General features: G+C 34.4%; 3 protein-coding genes across 18 annotated transcripts; all 3 read right to left on the bottom strand.

The window, feature by feature from the left end:
• Nucleotides 1-2,460: 2,460 nt before the first annotated feature.
• Nucleotides 2,461-15,406, bottom strand: dome (cytokine receptor domeless). 5 transcript variants are annotated; one of them, XR_003389749.1, is made up of 14 exons: nt 13,340-15,406; nt 11,028-11,622; nt 10,376-10,675; nt 9,713-10,021; nt 9,475-9,632; nt 9,225-9,396; nt 8,830-9,138; nt 8,574-8,755; nt 7,617-8,508; nt 7,399-7,545; nt 7,225-7,315; nt 7,074-7,143; nt 5,111-6,993; nt 2,461-3,041 (listed from the first exon to the last, which is right to left on the bottom strand). XR_003389749.1 is itself a non-coding variant. In XM_026817397.1 (14 exons), the coding sequence occupies exons 3-14, from the start codon at nt 11,605-11,607 to the stop codon at nt 5,566-5,568; spliced, it is 4,638 nt and encodes a 1,545-aa protein (XP_026673198.1). In that variant the 5' UTR covers nt 11,608-11,622; nt 12,897-13,068; nt 13,340-15,406; the 3' UTR covers nt 3,527-5,565. The 5 variants fall into 5 exon arrangements, 4 of the variants coding, with proteins under 4 accessions (XP_026673198.1, XP_017887788.1, XP_026673199.1 ...); XM_026817397.1 differs by lacking the exon at nt 2,461-3,041 and adding an exon at nt 12,897-13,068 and having other exon boundaries at nt 3,527-6,993; XM_018032299.2 differs by lacking the exon at nt 2,461-3,041 and having other exon boundaries at nt 3,527-6,993.
• Nucleotides 15,407-15,444: 38 nt separating this feature from the next.
• On the bottom strand, nt 15,445-22,977 carry LOC108629553 (membrane-associated guanylate kinase, WW and PDZ domain-containing protein 1). 7 transcript variants are annotated; one of them, XM_018032304.2, is made up of 11 exons: nt 21,665-21,930; nt 20,733-20,809; nt 20,439-20,661; nt 19,918-20,321; nt 19,661-19,849; nt 18,459-19,599; nt 18,254-18,389; nt 17,644-18,186; nt 17,384-17,554; nt 17,178-17,312; nt 15,445-16,914 (listed from the first exon to the last, which is right to left on the bottom strand). In XM_018032304.2, exons 2-11 carry the CDS (start codon nt 20,776-20,778, stop codon nt 16,912-16,914), a joined length of 2,991 nt encoding a protein of 996 aa, XP_017887793.1. In that variant the 5' UTR covers nt 20,779-20,809; nt 21,665-21,930; the 3' UTR covers nt 15,445-16,911. The 7 variants fall into 7 exon arrangements, with proteins under 7 accessions (XP_017887793.1, XP_026673188.1, XP_017887790.1 ...); XM_026817387.1 differs by lacking the exon at nt 21,665-21,930 and adding an exon at nt 22,712-22,977 and having other exon boundaries at nt 15,445-17,312; XM_018032301.2 differs by having other exon boundaries at nt 15,445-17,312.
• Nucleotides 22,978-23,231: 254 nt separating this feature from the next.
• Nucleotides 23,232-25,784, bottom strand: LOC108629545 (flavin-containing monooxygenase FMO GS-OX5). Of its 6 annotated transcripts, none has more exons than XM_018032292.2 (8): nt 25,206-25,784; nt 24,864-25,078; nt 24,638-24,776; nt 24,298-24,562; nt 24,104-24,207; nt 23,930-24,017; nt 23,703-23,866; nt 23,232-23,617 (listed from the first exon to the last, which is right to left on the bottom strand). In XM_018032292.2, exons 2-8 carry the CDS (start codon nt 25,055-25,057, stop codon nt 23,309-23,311), a joined length of 1,263 nt encoding a protein of 420 aa, XP_017887781.1. In that variant the 5' UTR covers nt 25,058-25,078; nt 25,206-25,784; the 3' UTR covers nt 23,232-23,308. The 6 variants fall into 6 exon arrangements, with proteins under 6 accessions (XP_017887781.1, XP_026673193.1, XP_026673194.1 ...); XM_026817392.1 differs by having other exon boundaries at nt 24,864-25,429; nt 25,563-25,784; XM_026817393.1 differs by having other exon boundaries at nt 24,864-25,385; nt 25,563-25,784.
• Nucleotides 25,785-25,809: the final 25 nt, after the last annotated feature.

Raw genomic sequence — 25,809 nt, 5'->3', positions numbered from 1 at the left:
GCAGCGGTCTACGACAAAGAACAAACTTAAAACATAATTTTATCGCATTATATAAAGAAATAAATAATAAAACCAAAAAAAATGTAGTAAAAATATATTTTACAATACTCTGTACATGATTTTATTCGAATTAATACCTAGTTAGCTCGGCGTAAATGGATTATCATGAGGCAGGCAGATTATAATTAATCATAGAATACTGTTATAAAATTTGTTCTTCTTTTATTATTATATTTTTTTATTGCGAAAGTATCGCGTTGATCTTCTTCTCGACATCAGAAAGTTACACCTTCAAATTGGAGAAATAGCTCGGTCATTAGCGCTATGCGTTAATCGTCCTCGAGTTCGTCAATTTCGATTTTTTAAACTTTAAAGTTACAGTATTCTATAATTAACATTAGCTTAGATTAATATTAGCGTGGCGTCTGTACATCTTTGCAAAAAGATATTTGAATTTCCCGTAACGCGCACGTCGCAACGAGATTGAACTATTATTCCGCTTACGAAACGTCAACGTTTTTCAAGAGTAAAACAATTATTGCAAAAATAGTCAAAATTTCAACTTTCGCGCAGAAACAAACCGTAATGCACATGTAAAATACGTGGAGTGAAATTCTAAACATCTTTCTTCCACTATGTCAACAACAAATATTTCAATCAAAATTTGATAATCTGCATTAACAATTCACTGCACTCTGAATACATATATTTATATTTAAAAGAATTCATAATCAGGGAGCTCAGCCGTAAATAACATGATTCACGAAACTATGTAAAAAAAGATACTATGTACATACATAAATTTATTATACCACTGGGCGATTGCACTAAAATTTCTTTATATCGTATAAAATGATTTTGTTCCAGCTTGTTTTGATATATATTCGGATCAATTGAAATTTCAATTAATCGTGGTAATCTGAGCTCCCACAGTACCGATGAAAATATATAACATAAACGTTACGAATATCCTAACAAGCTATTCAACTATCCAACTAGATTATACAAGAAAGGTTTGATTACATAAAAAAAAGGGGAAGAGAAAAGAAGTCGTGAATATACACGCTTTATATAATTTGCCTCTGCAAGACGAATTAATATGCGATAAAGGTAAGTTCTTAATGATAAAAACATGTCTTAGACGTGTCACGTAAATCATTAATATATCTCCTATATATATATATATATAAATCGTTTAGCTAGCTGCATATATGTGCAATAAAGAGTAGTTCTTCTCTCAATTATAAATATGTAACAAAAATAGATAATAATAGATATATTGTATTTACAATGTAGACATGTAAAACCTAACAAAGTAGATGCGCTCGAGTACTCTATCTAGATCAATCTACAAGCCATTACCGTAAAAAATACTTAATTATATCTCGATATGAGCATATTTCGAAATCTTGCGTGCGTTCGTGCATTTTGTTCCTCATTTTACAAAAACGGTGATATCATTAGTCTACAATTTTCCCCGATCTTGTTTACGGCATTACTTTTTATTTTTCCTATCCCGTTCATCCTTTTTTAGGACTCTTTAGACAATGGACAATTACTGTATCAAACGGCAGTAAAATTTTGCCCCAAGCCGTTGCCACCAAATTACTTTTGAACACTTCGTATGCACATTTCTACATAACAAAAAAGAAGGAAATATGTATACTCATGCAGTCAAACAGAAACTTAAATCGAACGTATTTGCGACGCATCGACCACATCCAGCATAGACCTCTAGTCGTCGTCATAATATAATCCATTTTCAATTCGATACCATTACGAATTAAACAATATTCTTTTACACGCGATTTATTAAATATTAGCGGTTCTTTTCTTATTATCAACAATATGTATGAATATATATTCTTAATATATAAACATATATATGTAATTATATATTTATATAATAATAAATATATATTTGTAAGCTCGTACCAAAAAAAGTTCCACAGATTCAACGAGTTCCTCCGTGGTAGTTTGCTTGAACTTCGTTTCACAAGCTCAAACAACATTTCGCATTGCATTAAAACTTCATCTCGACGAATAACAGTTCCTACACGGCGGTCGATAATGAACTTGTAGAACAATTCGACCGCAAAAATCCTTTCAGGCCTTTTTATATTTAAAAGAATTCATAATCAGGGAGCTCAGCCGTAAATAACATGATTCACGAAACTATGTAAAAAAAGATACTATGTACATACATAAATTTATTATACCACTGGGCGATTGCACTAAAATTTCTTTATATCGTATAAAATGATTTTGTTCCAGCTTGTTTTGATATATATTCGGATCAATTGAAATTTCAATTAATCGTGGTAATCTGAGCTCCCACAGTACCGATGAAAATATATAACATAAACGTTACGAATATCCTAACAAGCTATTCAACTATCCAACTAGATTATACAAGAAAGGTTTGATTACATAAAAAAAAGGGGAAGAGAAAAGAAGTCGTGAATATACACGCTTTATATAATTTGCCTCTGCAAGACGAATTAATATGCGATAAAGGTAAGTTCTTAATGATAAAAACATGTCTTAGACGTGTCACGTAAATCATTAATATATCTCCTATATATATATATATATAAATCGTTTAGCTAGCTGCATATATGTGCAATAAAGAGTAGTTCTTCTCTCAATTATAAATATGTAACAAAAATAGATAATAATAGATATATTGTATTTACAATGTAGACATGTAAAACCTAACAAAGTAGATGCGCTCGAGTACTCTATCTAGATCAATCTACAAGCCATTACCGTAAAAAATACTTAATTATATCTCGATATGAGCATATTTCGAAATCTTGCGTGCGTTCGTGCATTTTGTTCCTCATTTTACAAAAACGGTGATATCATTAGTCTACAATTTTCCCCGATCTTGTTTACGGCATTACTTTTTATTTTTCCTATCCCGTTCATCCTTTTTTAGGACTCTTTAGACAATGGACAATTACTGTATCAAACGGCAGTAAAATTTTGCCCCAAGCCGTTGCCACCAAATTACTTTTGAACACTTCGTATGCACATTTCTACATAACAAAAAAGAAGGAAATATGTATACTCATGCAGTCAAACAGAAACTTAAATCGAACGTATTTGCGACGCATCGACCACATCCAGCATAGACCTCTAGTCGTCGTCATAATATAATCCATTTTCAATTCGATACCATTACGAATTAAACAATATTCTTTTACACGCGATTTATTAAATATTAGCGGTTCTTTTCTTATTATCAACAATATGTATGAATATATATTCTTAATATATAAACATATATATGTAATTATATATTTATATAATAATAAATATATATTTGTAAGCTCGTACCAAAAAAAGTTCCACAGATTCAACGAGTTCCTCCGTGGTAGTTTGCTTGAACTTCGTTTCACAAGCTCAAACAACATTTCGCATTGCATTAAAACTTCATCTCGACGAATAACAGTTCCTACACGGCGGTCGATAATGAACTTGTAGAACAATTCGACCGCAAAAATCCTTTCAGGCCTTTTTGTTTGTTTGTACTGATATACTTGCGTATAGCGCTCAATTGTTCGATTGTTCAGTGTGAGGTAAAATACAAGCGATTTCATACGTTCGCAGTGGATGATTATTCATGATGTATCAAGAAAAATAATTTTTTTCTCGTCTAGTATATTGTTCTCATTGTATAAAACTTCTATAACGATTGTTGCGAACACGGATTAATACACTAATATCTTTTCCAATTTATAATGACTGAAGTCAATTGATATGTTATTCGTTAATTAATAATGTTTAAGCAAATTCATTAACCGAGGTCGAGGTATTAAAAGAAAAATCAAATATTTTTCAATGATCATTTGTAAAGTATAAACAATAAGCAATAAAAAAGGCCTGTAAAACAATTATGTACCCCATCAATGACTAGCTTAAGGTATTATGCATATAATATATTCTTGCTTCTTTCTGTTTTAGCACGTAAAATATTTGAATGACGTTGCATTGGTTCATAAAATTTCTACGAAATGATTTGTCTAATTATTGTACAAACGTATTTCATTTTTATTCGAACTTTGCTGACTGAAAAATTAGTTTATTCAGAATTCTCAAATTATTTGTATTATCTAATGAAACTTTGTCTAAAATCATGTGCTGAAAAACTCTGTTTATGTAAAAGATAATAAAACGCTATTTAAAAAAGTTTTAATGTAGTCAGCAAAGACATTGTTTAAAATCAAAAAGATATAGAGACCGTATACGATTGGAAACGATATACATATGAAACGTGCAAAAATCTAATTGATTTCAAAACTGCGCTTTGATTCTTCCCTTATGTTATTATCCTTGACCCTGTACTTGTTATTATAGTTTCTCTTTTACTGCGTACTTTCTGTCCATCAATGCTAGTAATAGTAAGGTACTACAGGAACAATTTGTAAATTATATATGTACACAGATAAACAAATTGCGCGTAAAAGTGCAATTAAAATAATCTTGATTAGTATGTATAATAATCCTAATACGTACTGATACAAACAAATGATTTCAGCACAAACAGTTTTTGCCTCTTTCATACTTGAAGGAGGCAAACTTAGCATAGCTTCTTTTTAAACCAACAATAAGTAGTTCATGATTACGATTCATTTCTTAATAAACCAATGGACCTCCTTGTTTTAATTTGAGGAACAAATAAAAGTTAACGTGTTCCTATTTATCCTAATTTGATCGAGATTAATAAAAAAAATTAAATGATCAGTATACATTCACATCGTCTATAGATCAGAGCAAAAAGTTCTGTCAGACTCTGTAACTGATTGATTTTCAAAGAAGAAAGAAGTTCGAGAAATTTTGAACAAATTTAGAAATATAGATGTACTATTAAACGATTAAAAGCTGCTCGATAATTAAATAATGATTTTTCTACGTCGAGAATTATACATTATCATATAGATACCATAAATTTTGTTTGTTCAAACAGCAAGCCGTTTAGCGATAGGTCTATGCCACATAATTTACTTATAATCTAATAATCCTTATGTTATGGCGCTGCTAGTGATTTTCACATCACATTGCACGATAATGTATATGATACAAAAGTAATTAATATTGTACATACTTTCACAAGCGAGTGCGTTTCGTGGTCGACGTGTCCCAATACCAACTCCATCGTTGTATACAATAATCTTCTTTTTTCTTCATTTTCGCGTTTCTTTTCTTTCATTTCAGTCATTTGATCTTGGATCGAACTGATGTCTTGTAGATACATAGTATCCCAAAAAACACTAAATTCAATTACATCAGCTAAGAGCCGTACGGAAAGATCGTCGTGCGCATTCTGTCCAATCCAATTTAGTATTTTTCAGGCTTCTGACCTAAATACATATTTGTAAAAATAGATGTAAAACATAATTGTCAACAGTATTTCGAAACCACCTACAAGTGTGAAATCGTATTGCACCATCATACTTCACTGAAAAAAATATTCCTACATCCGAGAAGGTTCGTAGAAAGTGATAAAAACACGTAAGCCACACTGCCACAATCGATGCTTCCACACCATTTTTACTCCTCTTATTGAATAGTACTTGGCACAACAGTCACTTTACTGTATTGCTCATCTGACTGTCCGGTAGTTGTTTGTGGCAGTGGTTTCTCAAACCTGTCGTGCTGCACATACGGTGTTGACGATGTTCTATGTTGATCTAGCTTTGGGTTCTCTGCTATAGTAACGTATCCAGTATTCTGCTTAGACGCGATAATTTGTTTATCCTCGCCTATCTTCGTGGTCGGTTTTGTCCCAGTGTTTTGCCAGCAAACAGGATACGTAGACGTAGAATCTTCTTCAATCTCGTCGTCGATCACTTCTGAAACAGGCATTTCTGATCTTCCTCTTGGCTGCTGTTGTAGCATTTGGAACACGGAGCTCGCACGAACATACGGTTGTGAACCATCGGTCGTAGATGTTTGAGGCATGCTCGCTTTTTGCATGGACTCCAAAGTTTCCACTTGTGGATTCGATTTTTTTGTTATTTCAGGAATCGAAGAAACAGAAACGTAAGGCTTCGATAAGGAGTCTATATTAGACGGCAAAGTGGTCGGGCATGCAAACGACGAGACGAATGGCTTGTTGCACGAATCGGTCAAAGTCGTAGCAGCGAATGGGGTGGACACTGTTGTACCTCTCGTACTATCAATGTTGCTCAGGGTGAACGGCTTTTTCAGTGAATCGATTAAACCTGTTTGCACGTACGGTTTAGAGGTTTTGTCTGAAATCGAGGGTGGAGTCAAAGTTTCACTTTTTGATTTGCTCGATTCAGTAGTAAATGTTAATTCGTCTAAATCTCGCAACGAATCAATATTCTTCTTATCTTTTTGTTTCTGCTCCAAAGATGCCAGGGTTATATACGGGTTTGTAGGTTTGAATTCCGGTTTAATAGCTATTAATGTATCAGCAGTAGATTCCGTTAGATCACTGTCATCCTCGGATTTCGACTTCATAGGCTTAGCGATCGATCCTATAATGCTATAACCACCTGCGATGGTGGTCTCTTTAGGAACGGGACTCGGATTGCTGGATAATTCTTCCGACGATGGCATACTAATATAACCGGTCGAAGACCAAGTGTGTTGCGATGTTGTGTAGCCTGTGCTATCTGTCAAATTAGGTGTAGATCGTGCCAAAGATAACGTGTCCCCGATAACAGGCTCTCCAGACTTTGCAACATTTGCGTATGGTCCCCAGGCCGTTTCCGTTGCAAGTCCTGGCCTGGTCACTCCAACATTTCTCTGACGGAGACTGGTAGCTTCCCAAGGCGGTAATTTTTCGGATGATTTCTTGGGCGACACTTGTACGGGAGCATCTATCTCTGTACCACTATCGTTTGAAACTTGAGAATCCGATGTGAGCGAAGACGTAACAGATTCTTGCCCACTCGAGCAACCGCTCGAATCAGCAGAAGACTGACGGATGTGTTGGTCGCCAACTTTTCTAAGAAGTTTCTATAACAAAAATGAGTAAAACGTAAATTAAAACATTTTTTATCTATACAATATGAACATATTCTCGTGTAAGACTGTACCATATTGGGTGCAAGCCCGGGTGGTAATTTGACTTCAACATCTTGCATAGCTTTACACTTCAACCACATTCTACAACAAATACGAGTACATTTAAACCTCAGATTACATTTACATTATGGATTAGTCGACGTAGGAAACAATGTTTTATACCTCTTTGATACATGTGCCACGCAAACGACAATTGCCACAAGACTAAAACCTCCAATTACCCATATTAAAACCCACACACTGAATGTCGGACCTACCATTCAAACGAAGAATTTAAAAATAATAACTACACTAATTCGAAAAGTAAGAAAAAAAAAATAAAAAACGTGGACGTACCGCCACTGTAACAGTTTCCCTCACCAAATCCAGACCAAGGACCACGCAAATGCTCATTATTCGATCCGATATTAACAGCTCTTACACGAAATTGATATAATCTGTCCCGCCCTATCATTTTGCAATCAGGGATAGGTAATAAAGCCTCTGTAACATTTTCCAAAGTATTTATATTACTATTATAATAACACATTTATCCTCGCAAGAAATATATTTACCTGTTGTAGAACTGTTCTGTATTTGTCCATCACTCGATAATATTTCATAATAGTTTAGGTGTCCAGCGGGCTGTGTAGGTGTACTCCATTTGACGACCACCTGGCTAGAATTTATGAAACGTACATTAGGTGGGGAAATTTTTCCGGGTGTCCCGATTTTTGTAATGCTGTAAACGGTTGGTGATTTCACGCTGCAAGAGACAGTGCACGCTGCTATGCTAATGCTATAATTCGTATGCGGCAACAAATTTGTCAGTACAACATGGCTTGAATCTTCAACTTTTTGCGTGAGTTGGTTGTAGTAAACTTCGTAATATCGCAATACACCGTTCATTGCTTGCGGTGCTTTCCATGTGACATTCATCGTCGACTTTGTTACGTTAAAAATTCTAACATCTTGCGGTGGAGTTGTCGGGGCTGCCTCGAGCGTTGTGTCGTACAAAGCATCGCTTTGCGAACCCTCTCCGCTTTTCGTTAAGACAGCAACGGTTAACATATAAGTCGTATATGGTGTCAAGTTATTCACGATACCGTTCATAGTATGAGGACCGGCTTTAATCGTCGTATAAAGTTTTGGACCTTTGCAATTCTGGCTATACGGTGAAACAATAGGGCAATAGTAAATATTAAATCCCTCAACGATTCCGATACGATCCGAACAACCCAGGTTCCAACCGACTTCAATAAAATCGGAACCAATTCGATTTATCCACACAAACTTCATTTTTTCAACGACTTTGTCATGTTTTACGGTACACGATGCCCATACCATGCCGCTGCTACCTTTTTCCGTATTCGCGGAAATAGCAAACTGATAAACTTTATGAGGATCTGGTACAGTCATGTTATAGATCGTTGTATTTTTCGGTACTTGTACCCAGTCTAGATAACCCTGTAAATAATCACGATCACATCGAAATCTTATATTATAAATGTTAACAGATAATAAATACATACGTTGCACTCGTAAGGACGGTCGCGTTCGTTGTCACACCAAAAAATTGTATAATTTGTAATTTCGTTAATCACACGCCCACGAATTTGTTGAGTATTTTTGTAATCATGCGGTGGCTTCCAAGACAGTTCATATAAACCTCCGTCAAATGCAATTTTCGTAAACGCTATGGGTTCCTTTGGTACTGTAATATAAAACCAATATTAATTACTGTATACGTTTATGCATAGCAAATTTTTGTAATTCCTTTTGTCTTACTTTCGTTTTTACTGGGTACAAAAATTTTAGCACGCTCTTTGTTTGCTCCAACAATGTTTACCGAAACAATCTCAAATTTATATTTGTTAAAACTGATCCCATCGAATTTGGCATACGTTCTAGTAATTTCCTTGGGAGCAAGCGACAACTTTCGTCCGTTTTCTTCTACATTTTCCACCACGTACTTAAACTCATCGCCATTTTCTAAATACTGAGGTATAGCTTGCCAGTACAAATATACGTCCCTGCTATTATTGTTCTCCGCTATTTCAAAGCTTCCGATGTCAGTTCTTGGAGGTCGGCCAGGTACTAAAATATCATATACATAATATAAAAAATATATTACGGGGAATTTGTGAAATAGCGAGATTAAAATTACAGGAACTGTAACTCACATCTTGGTGGTGTTCTAAAAGCGACAGCACTATAGTCGCTCCATTTGTCTTCCCCAACCGCGACGGCACTTTTTAGGCATACTCGTACGTCGTAAACAGTGTTGGCGTACTCCAACCCAGTAAGATTCCAATATCTTTTATGCGTGTGAAAACCATTCGTAATATTGATCGTCTACAATAAGTTCGTAATATATTATACTTTTAGAAAAATACATGTTATGAAAATACGCATCAAAATTTGGATACACACCTGCCAAGTTTCCGGATCATCCCACTGGCTTTGATACATGATTCTATGATGTAATCCAGGTGGAAAATTCTGCATTGGAAAAGGCACACTCCAGTGTAATAATGCACTATCAGACGTTTTATTGACGACTGTCAAATTCGCCGGTTTTGTTGGTACAACTAAAAATGTTTGTGCAATATTCTGAATCGTATTATTCTTTCCTATATAATTAAACTTTATTTAACTAAATAATAAGTACCATAAGCATAGTGATGAAATTTGTATTGAATACTTATATTCCCTAATACATTCTCAACGTTCAGTATAAATGTATAATATTCGTATGGTAGTCGATAAATAGGATTCGTAGACGTGTCCCACATACACGAAGTGTGTGTTTGAGTTTCTTTCGGGCATGGATACAATTTTCGACCTCCTGCTTTTCCCGGCAGTTTAAACACAAGCGTAAATCTCGTTGTAACGTAATTTTGGACGGGCTCCCATGAGCATGTCATATTTTCCCAGTTATGAGATATACAAGTGAAGTTATGAGGTTTTTGAGGTTTAACTGTTGATAATTAATTTGAGTTAATTAATACATTATTACTTTTTTCATTTCCTAAATCTAATATGTTATATCAATGAGATTTATGAATAAGTCTTTGTATAAAAAGTATTCTGTCCTTATGATCTCATCTTAAATGATTGTAAAATATGAATTCCAAGATACGAAACACATTTGGTAATACTTCTATAGAGACCTACTCTAATGAAAGCAACCACTCAATATCCACTTATGTTTCCATGAAATCCCTTCTAAACTATCTCTGATAAGCTCGCATGAATGATGCGATTTCATATGAAATGTTAAATCACAGATAAGTTGTTACTTAATGTTATGTTTTTTAATAAGAATACTTACATCCAACGACAACTTTATTTAAACAAACTGCTTCGTACTCCTCATAGTGTTCATTGTTTAACTTTAATCTACAATAATACATGTCCTCTGCAGGCGGAGGTTTTTCTACATCCAATGCAATTGTAGTTTCATTAATTATTGTGATAAATTCTGGTTCCATTTCTTTTTTGTTACGAAAAAACACAAGATCAGACGCATTTTTTCCAGGGAATTCCTTATCGACAATTGATTGATTTAATATACAAAATATTCTCAATGGGTTACCATGCTCAATAATAATATCACCTTGTGGCCAAGTTCCTTCAAGAGAAAAATGTATAAGTTAATTACAAAATAAATTGTTATTATATAATTCATATTCTATATATGATATTCAATAAAATGCATAATGATTTTACTCCAAGTTTTAGTCAAGTTTCTAAGTTTCTAAGTCTACCTAGTGCATTAAATATAGATATGTACATTTAGCACCAGAACTAGAATTCCAAAAGGAGAAATAAGAGATGCAAATATCAGATATTTATAAACGCAACTGTAGTAGACAGTTGCAAAACCATTACGGTAACACAAAACAAATCAAATTTACTTATTGGAATTAATATGTACGTGCATTTCTTTCAATTAAAAATTGGAAATTTTTTTCATAACTTACTTCCAGGTGTTTTTACACCAACAGCACATTGACTGGAATCTGCATTGCTTATTGGCATGCATAGTAATAGAACCATAAAAGGTATCAGAAATGTTCTCCAAAAACAATTCCTCCACTGAGTGCCGATCTTTTTTGTAATCGGTAACGATAGATTTTTATCTGATTTGATTCTCCATAAATTATGTATAGAACACAAATAACTTCGTGAGATTTGTTTAGGTTTTTGATGGTGCATTATATCACAATTGCAATTAAAATTAACATCTTCACTTAACACACAATGAGTAACTAAACATATGCAAGATGAATACTTAATAGTTGCTGCAGATCCAGCTGTGTCACATAGATCATCTCCTATCCTATTAATAATGCCCGCCTTTACAGGGAGACAAGTATTATTTGTTACACATGTACTATTGTTTTCACATTTTTCCGAGCTACAGTACAGAGTCTCGGTCATTTTATGCACATCTGAACATCTATCAACACCACCATGCTTCGATGTACTTTTAAAGCTTGACTTTAAAAATTCAAACATTTCTTGTTTTGATATTTTGGAATCTGCTTTTATTGAAGGCATCTTGAGCTCCCATCACTGAAAGAAAATAAGAAGATATTACATATCACTACAGATAATATCAACAATCGAATTGTAATTAAATAAAATGAAATGAAATACAATAAAATACTAACACTTACAAGAATATTAAATGAAAAGTACATTTCAATGCATACCATGCAACTGTAAATACGACTCTAAACCTAAGCTCTGACTGAATCCTTATATTCTAGGAGTTAGAGATAAGACGGTAATTACTGAGATGAATATACTACTTATTGGTAAATTCGAGGTCATGACATATCACTTCCACATTTTTATGTTAGTCTTCCAATGAATCTTTATGAAACTTACTTTCAGCACAAACTCCATGCTCATTTTAAGTAGGAAAATAAAAACACCAATGTAAACGATGGAAGGAAATATAATGATACGTGTATGTGTATTATAATTTATAATTATAGGAAAAGACGCTAAACACATAACACAGTGTCACGGACATGCGCTTAAAATTTTATGTGCACATGTACATGCTTTGAATGATACTACTTTCACATGCTATGATCTTATACTATAGACGCATACGAAATGAGAAAGAGAACAAACTTAAATCAGGGAGATAACTTGCTCAGATAAAAGATTGTGGAATGAATTATTCATTCAGCAGATTGAATACCATTGTTCAATATACATATAGCTTACACAGGATTTTGAGAGAGTTCATGTGATTCCAACTCTGAATAAACAGTTATTTCCCATGAAGATACATTAGCTTAGCAGGTTTTTGAACTTATTAGAATTTCTCATGTGAACATTGTTCTTGTAAAAAGTTCTACAAAGAAATAGTACTTACATAAAACTATACACTATATAATAATTTAAAGTTAAGACTCACAAATAAAAATATAATAGAAATATGTTATTCAAGACGATTGTATATATATTTAACTAATTTCACTAAGGAGTAAGATGTTAATTAGTGATACGCAGTAATTCAGTTTGTTATGGATATACTTTTACAAAACTTTCATCAACCATGAGTTATTATTGTTATTATTTACTAGGAAACTAATTATCGAAGTAAAAGGAAAACTGATAAGCTGAAAACGTAATCAGTTATCACAGTACAGTGGTAGTGTGAGGAGACAAAAAAAAAGAACACAAGTGTATACATATGTGTATCTATATATATACATATATACTTGCTCGTGTGTACGTACGGAGACGGAGTACAGACAGCATATACTAATTATTTAGTGCAATGCGGTAGAGTTATTTCTACTGTATATGAAAGAAAAAAGCATTCTCACTGATATTTGAAACGAGTAACGCGTTGAAACCAATACAGTCGTTTATTTACGAGCATACGCTGTGCCCACGGCGTACCGCGTTCCATGTAGATGCCTGTAACTCGTATTTTGTCCTGCGCATATATGTATGTAGGTGCATGCAAGATTGTGTGTGATCTCACGAATGCTGGATCTAACACATACATAGAAAATACAAGCTCACAGCAATGTATGTACATATGTAAAAAGAACTGACTAGTACATGCGATATATTGAATATATGAAGCATTTCAGCTGGTTTTAGTGTGCAAAGAATTTGTGTTCGATCAATCAGGAAAATCAGGCGATCGATGTCCACGGACTCATTTTACAGAGAAATCGACCAATAGGACGTATTTTGTAAGAGTTGGGAAAGTCCAAAGCTATCATACGTGGGTGCCATTTATCTCCATGGTTTTACTCACCGTCAGCAAGCAGTCAACAAATTTCCGCAGATTCCTCATTGCGCTTCCATATATTCTAAAACGTCTCATACACTAATTCACTGAACTTAACACACTACGGACAGTCGAACGCAAACCCGTTTTACCCGCTAGGTATATCTTCTGGTCACCGTAACGCGTTCAAGACTATTATACTTAGGGTCTCGTAAACTCCAAACGCAGTGAGGTCGATATCACGGGTCGTAGCTTCCACGCACTAGCTGTAGCCGCATAAATTGGCCGTGTCACTTCATATTTGCGAAAAAATTCTGTTTACATTCGCCCAGAGGGACCCAGGAATAAATATATATGATACACATTCTGAGTAAAATACGTGCGATCAATCGACAGTGCTGCCAACGTTTCACCGATATCTCGCGTGAAATGAATAGCACAACAATAATTATAACTCACATTCACGTAATTTGGGAAAGTACAGAATAACAGACGCAGTTACGATTTTAAATGTTGACCGGTTAGAAGGAATTGTAACGATGAGAAGCATAAAAAAATGTATGTTTTGAATCTTAGAACTTGACGACATTGACTGACGTCACAAGACGTCAAGCAGGGCATTCTTGGAAACACTTGGGAATATGTATGTATATGTATGTATATATGTACGTACACAATAAATACAATAAGTTTCATTGTGGCTGCGATATCTTTTAATAGGCGCCGATTTCAAAACTAATTTTAATACTTTCTTGAAATACTGTTCCCTTATATTACATTACACGAGACCGCAAACTATAATAATTATGTATTAGAAAAAGTTATCTACAGTTCTATACGGTTAAGAGATGTTTAATTGAGGAGAAAACTCAACGTTCTTAACTTTAAGTGTTTATTATTGATACACGTATCAACAACGATGTAATAATCGCATAATAAAATTTTAATAACATCAATTTAAAAAATTCAGTTGTCTCTTATAATCAACGATTATTGTTATCAAAAACAAACATGTATAACATCGAATATTATTCCATAATAAATATAAAACGCTTCAAAGGAATGATACATATGATACGGCAATCGTGCAAAGAAGATGATCAAATATTTCTAGCTATTGTAAGTACAGAATAACTACAGAAGATATGGAGTTTCTTTTAATATTCAGATTATTACAAAAATGATAGATACAGTTTAATAGAAAAGAAGTATTACTCTCTTTACGAAGCTCAGGTGTATCAGTATCGTAAGATTTCTTTCATCCGGTACATAGTATGCATATGTATATATTTACAAATACTTGTTTATAATATCCTATATTATAATATACAAACTGTATATGTATATTTCTAATTATAAAAAATAAACGTAATAAACTACTCTAGATCAAATTTTATCATTTTTTAAATGCAGTTATCGCTATTTATTGACATTATCCATATCATTAAATCGCTTATTGAAGCAAACAAATACGAATAATGTCAAATTTACGTGAATATTTGCTTTTATAAAGCACTGACTTTTATATTAGAAAGGATTACAAAATATACTGTAATTCCTTCCTATTTAATTTATTCGTTACATTTTTAGCTAGACATTATACTAACTGCCTTGTAGAAAAATATATTAATTTCTTATAATATTCAACGCATTTTAATATCGTAGAAAAACCGAAAAAGGTTCATACACCAAACAAAGTTTATCAGATCTTATTTGTGATTTGCTTTCCATTATCATTTGTTTACTGCACGTGTGTACATGTTATTGTTTAATTAATCAATGAAGAAAGATTACATTCTGAATAAATCCTTTAAATAATGATTAACGCAGTAACATGTTTTCTCAATATGTTGAATTTTTGCAGTGCGTACCAGAATCGTCGATAATGCATTTGCTTCTTTGGTTGTATAAGTACTTAATTTAATTATTGCTATACGCACATATTTGATATACATAGTTACAATAAATATGTAAAAAGATTCTTTTCAAATGCTGCTCAAGAAGTACGACGATAAAGCATCGATTAATAAATTCAGTCAAATTCTTCAGATTTTTGTATATGCGTATGTATGTACATTATACTAAATGTATATAATTTTGACCAAAGCTGCAATACATACATACACATACGTGGGTATGTATGTAGTATTTTCTCTAAAATAACGTATATTTATTTCAGAGGGAATATGCAAATATTTATGTAAATTGCTCAGTCTGCAGTCTGTTTTTCAATCGAGAATTGATCGTATGTAAAATCCTGTTCCTATGTTAATATTAAAATAGATGTTACGGGTATCAAATACTATTTGCTACCGCAAATAGATTGCACTCCATTAATTTACGTTAATTTACGCTTATACAACAAGTTTTAGTACAAAAGTACACTTCAATTTTATGAAAAATATAAAATCATTAAGCGATACAAAAAAGTTGGAGATTCTCTTCCGTGATGGTTTGCACTTGATTTTGTAAAGAACTTGCTTATTGCGACTAAAGTAGTCATTGCATTTTATATTAAATGCTTATTAGCTATAAGTAGACTGCGGATTTTTGTGTAATAAAATTTACGTAGTGTCAATGTTAAGAAATTAAATCTTGATTCAGATCGCGAAACAATTATGTGTAGTATTGGTCTTTTGATGTTCTACAAATTTTTACACATTATATGCATTCTTTTATTTTCTATATATTCAATTTTTTCTTTAAATGCATAAAATCTACAGTTTACTTATAAGTATCTGTTTTTTGATGAACAGCAGTTGAGTAAAATGAAAAATCGTATTTTCCGACGTCTTTTAGGGTGCACACCCAACTCGTGTAATTTCAATAAATGCCTGCGTGGTGTGCCCTCAACAATCGGTTGAATATCTATTTGGTCGATTGTGAGATTACTCTACAACGAAGTTGAATATAAAATTTATAATTGATTCAGAAGCTTAAGCTTCTCTTTAGTAATTTTTCGTTATTAAGTATGGAACACACGCAAGGCACAATACTCTCAAACTATCACACGTGTTAGGATGAATTAATTTTCTTTTTCAGAAATTAGATAATTTAAATACCAGTTACATTTGAAAACCGGAGTTAGCACCAGTCCAATTTTGTTAGAATGAGCAAATATCATCCCTATAAATCGGACTTTTCCACAAATTAAATTCGTAGCTGCAAAAAAAGATCATTCAGGCGTTCCTCCCTTTAACTTAAAGCTATATAAAATCTTCTCTACATTAATTATCAAAACGTTACAATTAATATGTAGTTAATATTAATATTAATATATATCATTTACGTATGAGTCAACAACCATGTCCTCAATATTCGTATTTATATTAATGAACTGCAATAGGTATAGTAATTTAAGCAATTCACGTAAATAATATTATCGATTATTAAAGCGGCACGATGTACGGATGTCGTAGAAATTGATTTTGACATATATATATGTAGCTATAAAAAGTATATATCTGTTATTACATACCTACATATATGTATAACCAACTCCATAAAATATACAATATAACACACTGTTTTCTGCTTGCACCAGATATCGCTGTACCAAATGTCATATAATAGTACTGTAATACAGTATAATCTAACTCTCACTGCAATAAAACAACTTCCTGCAATCATTCTTTTCTTTTTCGTATTGTCTTTAAGTGTTTTTTTTCATATTATGATACTTAATTTTTAACTCTGAAGCTTCGTATAAAATTACATATCAAAAGAAGTTATACAGGGATGACGTTAGCATTAGTATCATCGCTTGCAAAATTAAATACTGTTAATGCTTTCAGTATTAATATTTTGTTATTTAGGATGGTTAATTTCATATATTCATATCGTAAAGTTGTGGAGGAGCACCTACCACTGAAGGCATTTGACAACCGCGTCGGACTAAAAGTCGAACAGATGGTCCACCGTTTCGTATGATTTCAATAGCTTCTGTATGAGTCATATTTTTAGTATTAATTCCGTTTATTTCAATTATTTGGTCGCCAACCTAAAAGTTATTTTAAGGAGCGTTAATTACGTAATGAATTGTCAATCCCCCATAGTCGTAATTATACATACCCTTAATCGATTATCAATAGATGCTGGTCCATTTTCAGCAATTTGCAATACAAATAATGGCATATTTTGAAACTCACGTCCACCACGAATACTGAATCCAAATCCTCTAGTTCCACGAGTTAATTCAACAGCATGATATTGTCCTCCATCTCCATCACATGCTGGTTCATCCTAAAGTAATTTATCAATATTTGTAGTCACGTCAAATAACATTTATCATGTCCAAAGCGCAGATCATATAAAAATCACAATGCATGTACCTTTTGAGATAGAGATGTATTGCTACAGCAATCATCGAGCGGATAACCAATAGTCAAAGTAACGGAATAACCAGAATCCTTAATTAAATTCACAATATCTTTGTGACAAACGTTTGTAATATCTACATGATTAACGGCAAGGATATGATCCCCAACATTCAGTCGGCCGCATCTTTCCGCCGGCGATCCTTCGATTATTCTACCTATCGTGGAACCAGCTTTATTAACTGATGAAATGATAACGAAACCAAAACCTTCATTTTCCATCCTAGTGACTGTCACATCGTAAGGATACTGGAGATTCATTTGTCTAGTATATGGTGTGTGAAGATTTTCTGGAAGATGTTCTTGAACGTTAATACGACGACGAATTCCTAGAGTGACTCTACCATTTTGGGCAGCAGCTATCATCAATTGGACAACGTGATGGTGTGACGAATTCATCACACTTTCACCATCGACGGACATAATTAGATCACCTGTATTTAATCTATTGTCCAAGTCTGCGGCACCACCAGGTACTATATGTCCAACAGAAACCTGCTGACAATGATATCATCAATATTTTTTATTTTCCTTAATCAAAAATATGATCAACTTTCCAACTCACTTGAGATCCTTCTTCGGTACCACCAACTATTCTAAATCCAAATCCTGTGTCTTGTCTTACTAAAGTTACCAACGTTTCTATCCATTCTATATCAGGCACTATTGGGCATATTAACTCGTTGCTGTATTGCGGATACCTGAAATATGAACAATGGTATCTGTATCCTAGAATACATTGAAGCATAGATCTCATTCGAAATATTTACCTCGTTATCGAACTGGAATGTGGTTGCTCATGTTCGAAACTAGTGGTTTCTTTTCGTTTATCCCATATTTCACCAGTATCAACATTTTGTTCTTGACCAATAGAATACACATTATAATCTTGTTCACTGTATTGAGAATGAGATTGAGATGCATATAAATCTTTATAGTAATCTGAATGTAAACATCCATTTTGCTTTAACATGTTGTCATGGTGAGGTATATCGATAGAGTACGTATCGTTATTTATATTTAATTTATCATTTGTAACCCAATCTCTTTTTGCACTACTCCTTATAGGATCGTCGTCTAAATTTGTCATCGTCATAAAGTTCTCAGACAAGTTTGCAATGTTCGCCTTATACGGATCGTTGTAATACATACCATGTGGGTATTCTGAATATTTGTATCGATTATCGAGTGGATTTAATTCGGTCTCACTTTGTTCGTTCCAATTTGATCTAATCGCACCGGGAGGGGACTTTGGCCGATTCCTAGTATCGATAAGCGGAGTTTTCGGTCGACTCGGCACAACAGTCTTTGTTTGAGTGCTATAAATATCAGCCGTCGGCGTTTTACTTCTAAAAAAGTCCTGAGAATTTTTCTCCTTCTTTTCATTTGGTTTGGGCACTGCTCTTTGCACGTGTATCAGTGCTTCTTCATTACGAGGGCAATCTTTTAAAACTTGTACTACTTCGGAATGACACATGTTCCTCACATTGATATCATTTATATTGACCAAAATATCACCCTCCATTAAATTCTTGCAACGTAGCCGATCTAAGATCTTTTTCACTTTTTGACCATGAGCAGAATCAGCTATAGTAAATCCAAATCCCATAGTACCCTTTACAATCGCGATGCTAAGAAATTCCGGTTTGGAAGACATTGAAGAGTCTTTGCAGTCATTTAAATCACTGCTCTCGGATAACAAAATATCTGTACTACTAGGTCTTTTGATCGTATTAATCTTATCCGAAATGCATAGATCTGGCATTGAATTAACCGATGTCGTGGCAAGATTTTCACCATTTTGGAGGTTGTGTACTGGTAAAAATGTAGAATCCAAAAAGTTGAAGCGTTCATTGTTTTGCAAAGTCGGGTCCATATCCATGTACATTCTGGGATCTTCTGTTGAAATATCTGAAGAAATTAGACCTAACTGTTCTATTACAAAAATCTTACTATCTAATATGATCATCACCTGGTGCATTGACTGCAATAGTAGTAACAACTTCTGTGTTTGGATCATTCGGGTCAAATGGTAAAGGATAACCGCGACACACTTCCAATGTCACAGTTTCTCCACTGCCGATTGATTTGAAAACATTTACCATTTCATTATGTGTAAAACCTAAGACACATGTGTCATTCACATATACCAAGACATCTCCTACAATCAAATTTTCAAATGTGAAGATAGATCATCTTGTAGAAACAAGTTTTATAAGTGTACATTACCAGTTTGCAATTTTCCATCCAACCATGCTGGTCCATTTGGAACCACACTTTTGATTTGCAGAAATTCTTCTACAGAATCATCTCCGCCAACAATAGTAAATCCCAATCCTCGTGAGCTCTTTATTAAAGTAGTTCTTATCCTATGCCCTTTTAATTTATCAGGGTTTCTGGTGAAATTAGGGCTCTTTCTTTCTCCTAAACTTTGCTGAGCTCGTTTAGCTTGCAACACTGGATTTTCATATTGAGTTCTACGATTCACATGATCAATAAAATATGTACCATAAAGGGTATCGTCTATTTTCTCCCAACCATAAGGTAATTCGTCATCCAGACATTCTTCAAGAGATCTTTTTTGGAACTTAGATAAACGTGGATCTAACCAATGAGAAGTGCCTGTATTGTGACTGAAATAATCATCAATAAATATTTATGCATTAATTATATAATTATACATATATTAATAGATTATTTTCCTATAATGACTTCGTAATAATATATTTATTAATAATACAAATATGTACTCTATAAAATAAACTTCTCCAGTCTCTGTATAAGCCTTCTCCCAATTTGATGGTAAAGGTCCCAACTGATCTTCTGAAGCTTGAGTACGATTCCTGTTACTTTGATCTTGATTGATTCCTGTATTTTGTTCAGAACCTGAATTGTATAAATATGTAGGTGGTACGCGATGACCAGTTTCATCCTTTCCACTAATTGCTAAAACTTCTTTATCCATGCTTTCTCCTACATTTATATAAATTATTACAGTATACGTCGATAAGATGAAGTATAACAAAGAGTAATAATTTTTATACCATCATTGGTATTATCAATGGATGTATCTTCTGTTTTTGTAGCCATTTTACAATTCCTCTAGCACCACCTTAATACCCTATTAATAAAAAATTAAGTCAGACACATATCAAACTTTATTTAAACATTCAATTGATTTTGCATAACATTCCGTATATGGCGATTAACAATAAATATATACTCTAATAAACTGTGAAACAAATGCACGCATGTGCAACAACTATTTGTGGGACATGTGAAATATGAAATATTATCTGTAATAACATATCGTATAAGAATTGCTGATTATATTTGACGAATTGTGACACACGTCACGCTATGTTCCATAACTCGGATTAGATGGTTACGTGCGACTCGTGCGAGCTACTATAATCGCGTTATCCAAATGGACAGTCCCCGACAACTGTAAAAGGTTTTTTATTTTTTGTTATACCGAACATCTGACAGATAAAGTAAAATGAGACCGTTGACAGTAACGTGTAGCTCGGTTTCGGAAACTGTTTGCCGTACTTCCGATACTCGAGATCCTGACGGACAGGTGTCCGTAGTAAAATTACATAAAGCAGGAAAGGGAACACGACACACGGCGAACGTAAATACATTCTTACGATGCATTCACCCGAGAGAGCTTACGCGTAGCCCACATATCGCGCATCATTGAATGCAACTTTCTATCTAGAAAAGTAACGTCGTCTGTTCTCGACATAAATAAACCTATTTGCGGAGATGAAAGATCAGACGATGGTCTCCGTTGTTTTTTTTAATCCTTCATCACCGCCGTTTCTTATGTACGAACAGGCACGTTCGGTTTCGGAACTGGACGAAACTTGTTAACGATAAGGAGGATAGTAATGATAGCGAATGAGATAGAAAAATCTACATACGTATGTATGTTCCATAGACGACTTTTAACCGCGAGAATCCACATACTTACGTTGACTTTCCTCGATACGCTTCCCGATTGATTCAACCATCGTGAGTTAGCCGTAAGAAAACAGGCTGAAATATTTCGACACTGAATCACTTCGGGACCGCAGAAACGCTTATCATTTCGGAATGATAATAGAATGAAACGTACTCGCGCCCGTCAGACAACTACATCACACACAACACACAACACTGTACACTGCGCCCTGCACTCTGCCGCACCGCACGCACGCAACCGCAAGTCCACAAGTCGGCAAACGTAAGGCATCGCAAACTATCGCAAGGCATTTAACCACACATGTTCACATCACATATATCAGATGCCCCCTTTCGGTTCGATCAAATAACACACCACAGCGCGATGTTTAAGTATAAAATATATTTACATAGGACTTTCATAGGAAATTAGTGTATGTATATGCAAACGATTGATCTCAGTACAAAGTTTTTTTCAATTTACTATTATGTTTATTATACAATTTGTTCACTGTTAGTGTTGGATCAAATGGACAGTCCCCGACAACTGTAAAAGGTTTTTTATTTTTTGTTATACCGAACATCTGACAGATAAAGTAAAATGAGACCGTTGACAGTAACGTGTAGCTCGGTTTCGGAAACTGTTTGCCGTACTTCCGATACTCGAGATCCTGACGGACAGGTGTCCGTAGTAAAATTACATAAAGCAGGAAAGGGAACACGACACACGGCGAACGTAAATACATTCTTACGATGCATTCACCCGAGAGAGCTTACGCGTAGCCCACATATCGCGCATCATTGAATGCAACTTTCTATCTAGAAAAGTAACGTCGTCTGTTCTCGACATAAATAAACCTATTTGCGGAGATGAAAGATCAGACGATGGTCTCCGTTGTTTTTTTTAATCCTTCATCACCGCCGTTTCTTATGTACGAACAGGCACGTTCGGTTTCGGAACTGGACGAAACTTGTTAACGATAAGGAGGATAGTAATGATAGCGAATGAGATAGAAAAATCTACATACGTATGTATGTTCCATAGACGACTTTTAACCGCGAGAATCCACATACTTACGTTGACTTTCCTCGATACGCTTCCCGATTGATTCAACCATCGTGAGTTAGCCGTAAGAAAACAGGCTGAAATATTTCGACACTGAATCACTTCGGGACCGCAGAAACGCTTATCATTTCGGAATGATAATAGAATGAAACGTACTCGCGCCCGTCAGACAACTACATCACACACAACACACAACACTGTACACTGCGCCCTGCACTCTGCCGCACCGCACGCACGCAACCGCAAGTCCACAAGTCGGCAAACGTAAGGCATCGCAAACTATCGCAAGGCATTTAACCACACATGTTCACATCACATATATCAGATGCCCCCTTTCGGTTCGATCAAATAACACACCACAGCGCGATGTTTAAGTATAAAATATATTTACATAGGACTTTCATAGGAAATTAGTGTATGTATATGCAAACGATTGATCTCAGTACAAAGTTTTTTTCAATTTACTATTATGTTTATTATACAATTTGTTCACTGTTAGTGTTGGAATTAAAAAATAAAGCACACCGTGTTATTTATATTAATTGTATAAAGCCAATCGACCAGTCAGTCAGTGTTCATTATTTTATATTATAAGGACAATACACGGTTTCAAAGTTGAATGAAATTATAGTCGTCGATGATTCTATATCTCCTTTCTCGATAGTGAACCAGATCATCCAGAAAGCGCATACTGCTCTCGTCGTGCAGTTTCGAAAGAACCGGTGGTAGCGGTGTAATTCCTGCAGTGTTCGCAAGATCATCGTAATAAATGTGCTGTTTATATCCCATGAGATGAAAATGCTTTTTACGTAAACCCTCTTTTTCGCGTTTCTTCAATTCTTCCGTCTCCTCTCTTAGCATATCTTCTTTCGAAGGGAAATCTCTCTTACCAAACCAGTATTGTAGGACGAACCGCACCTAAATCGATAAATAATAATTTATACTAAAATAGTTCATGTGATTAAAAAAAAGTTTCATAACAATGTTATTATTCGTGTCAGACCTGCAGATCGAACATGCTGAAAGCGCAGACATAAAAGGGAAGACCGACCAAGGCGAGAGAGGGATTTTCAATCGATATTAGATGCTTCCATAATGGTGTTACCATATTGGAATCTACCCGCACTCCGCATTTTTCGCTCAAAAAGGGGAAGCTATATTTATACCCTTAGGTTACAGAGAAAAATAATTAATAAACGTATATTACGGTACATTGCGGATAAAAATTACCTGTGCAATAAAAAACCGCATCTATAGGTTCATTAGTGCCATCCGCAAAGAGAACGTTATGTTCGGTCAGTTCTTTAACATCTGGTTTCTAATGAATTAACAAGTGACATTTTTAACAAATTGCGAAATTTTTCTCTCTCCATATCCAGTTTTTATTTGTCTTTGACTAATCACCTGTATTACATTTTCCGGAAATACGGTGCCAATGGGGTCCGTCAAGTGATGACTTAAAAATACACGCTTTGCTTTTCTCGATATGTCCAAAGCCAAATCCATTCCTGTTTATTAAAAAAAAAATATTTAACATACATTATAAACAAATAAAATGAAATAGAGAGAGAGGCGATGACGAATAACACGTGACATACCGGAAGGCCCAGCGCCGATAACTACTACACTTTTGTCAGTAAATATATCCGGTACTCTGTAGTCGTGACTGTGCAACTGCAGCCCTTGGAAACTCGTATGACCTTTCACATTTGGCATACTAGGCTCGAAGTAATGACCATTACATACCATAATCGCATCAAATGATTCAGTCAAGGCAACATTCTTTTCTAGGTCTTTCACCTTGACGGTCCACTTCCGGTCCCCTGTCGACGACGGTTCCACTAATTCAACATTATGCAGGAACTATAAAGTGCATGTTCAAAAATTATGTTGTTCAATAATAAATAATTCAATTTATCCTTAAGAATTATGCAGTACCCGAATATATTGACGAAGATTGTAATGATCGCAATACGAATTTAAAAACTCGAGCATTTGCGTGCGCGTCAAATAGCTCTCTGGATTTTCCGGAACAGGATAATCAGGGTATCCCATCACTTCTTTCGGAAGATTTGTCCTGTTTTATACAAATAATCAAATATAAATCAAATTGTGCGTACGTAGGTATGATGCATTTTATTTATTCTCTCTCCAGTTGACTTGCCTTAAATTTTCGTACATACTAGTATGTATCGGTAGACCGTATCGGTCTAAACCAATTTCTTTCCTATATACCCACGTACCACCTATTTTATCCGTTTTTTCGTAACATACTACTTGAATGTCATGTGCACCGGAAGAACAATGTTTTAGAGCAGCTAGACCAGCGGCTCCGGCACCAATCACGGCGATCCTCATTTCTTAAGAAATTTATAAAATCTATAAATGTAAATTTTGCAATACAAAAATTCTCGACTACTTTCGCTGTTTTATCTCTTATCTTTATGATATCGACCGAAAAATAAATACAAAGATGTAAGAGAAATCGTCTTTATGCACTGATCACCTGTTGTTTCAAGAAATACGGTGCACGAAGGCGTCAATTGTTGGTATTCTATAGTCCACTGCAATATACACGAACAAGTTGTAAATGGGAAAGGTGGATTGATTGAAAGTTGCTAACGCGAATGTTCTTTCCTTTTTTTCGTGTAATGCACTTTCCTTACTATCGTCCCGCTTTCCTTTCCTTGATTGAATAGTAAAACGTATAATTCGAATCAATGTGGAAAACTTGAGAAACACGGAAACGGCAAGTAGTTAAAAAAACGTGTTCATTATTTTTTCGCACATACGGCAACAGATTTATTATTATGATAGGAGTATAATAAGCTGTCAGTGAAATTTGAATTATAGTATTACTCACAGATAAAGTAATCGCAATTAGAATTATTATTAGAACTCGATGTATTACACTCAACGACCGAATACGAAATGCACAATCGTAAAGTAATCGTCTACAAAAAGCCAAAGTGTATCGTTCGAAAGGAGACTGCTACTGATAACAAGGTCGACGCGTATTCTGTATACTTTTACTGTAGATATAAGAGAAGCGAGTATAAAGATCTGGACACGAAGATTGAACGTATTTATACATGATGTCATATCTTTTT

Source organism: Ceratina calcarata, unplaced genomic scaffold (assembly GCF_001652005.2).
Source record: "Ceratina calcarata isolate Rehan_Ccalc_2016 unplaced genomic scaffold, ASM165200v1 scaffold574, whole genome shotgun sequence".
Lineage (NCBI taxonomy): Eukaryota > Metazoa > Arthropoda > Insecta > Hymenoptera > Apidae > Ceratina > Ceratina calcarata.
Note: the sequence above shows the minus strand (reverse complement) of the source record. Positions and strands in the feature narration are given on the sequence as shown.

Excerpts from the sequence above, each read along its gene's own strand:
- LOC108629545 (XM_026817390.1), bottom strand. The coding sequence starts at position 25,057 with ATGAGGATCGCCGTGATTGGTGCCGGAGCCGCTGGTCTAGCTGCTCTA. Across the intron at positions 24,018-24,103 it reads TTCCGGAAAATGTAATACAG|AAACCAGATGTTAAAGAACT; the intron begins GTGATTAGTCAA and ends TTAATTCATTAG. Across the intron at positions 23,867-23,929 it reads TGCGGTTTTTTATTGCACAG|GGTATAAATATAGCTTCCCC; the intron begins GTAATTTTTATC and ends CTGTAACCTAAG.
- dome (XM_026817397.1), bottom strand. The coding sequence starts at position 11,607 with ATGCCTTCAATAAAAGCAGATTCCAAAATATCAAAACAAGAAATGTTT. Across the intron at positions 8,509-8,573 it reads ACCGTCCTTACGAGTGCAAC|GGTTATCTAGACTGGGTACA; the intron begins GTATGTATTTAT and ends GATTATTTACAG. Across the intron at positions 7,546-7,616 it reads ACAGAACAGTTCTACAACAG|AGGCTTTATTACCTATCCCT; the intron begins GTAAATATATTT and ends AAAATGTTACAG.
- LOC108629553 (XM_026817387.1), bottom strand. The coding sequence starts at position 20,778 with ATGGCTACAAAAACAGAAGATACATCCATTGATAATACCAATGATG. Across the intron at positions 18,390-18,458 it reads CATTCCAGTTCGATAACGAG|GTATCCGCAATACAGCAACG; the intron begins GTAAATATTTCG and ends TTCATATTTCAG. Across the intron at positions 17,555-17,643 it reads ATACATCTCTATCTCAAAAG|GATGAACCAGCATGTGATGG; the intron begins GTACATGCATTG and ends AAATTACTTTAG.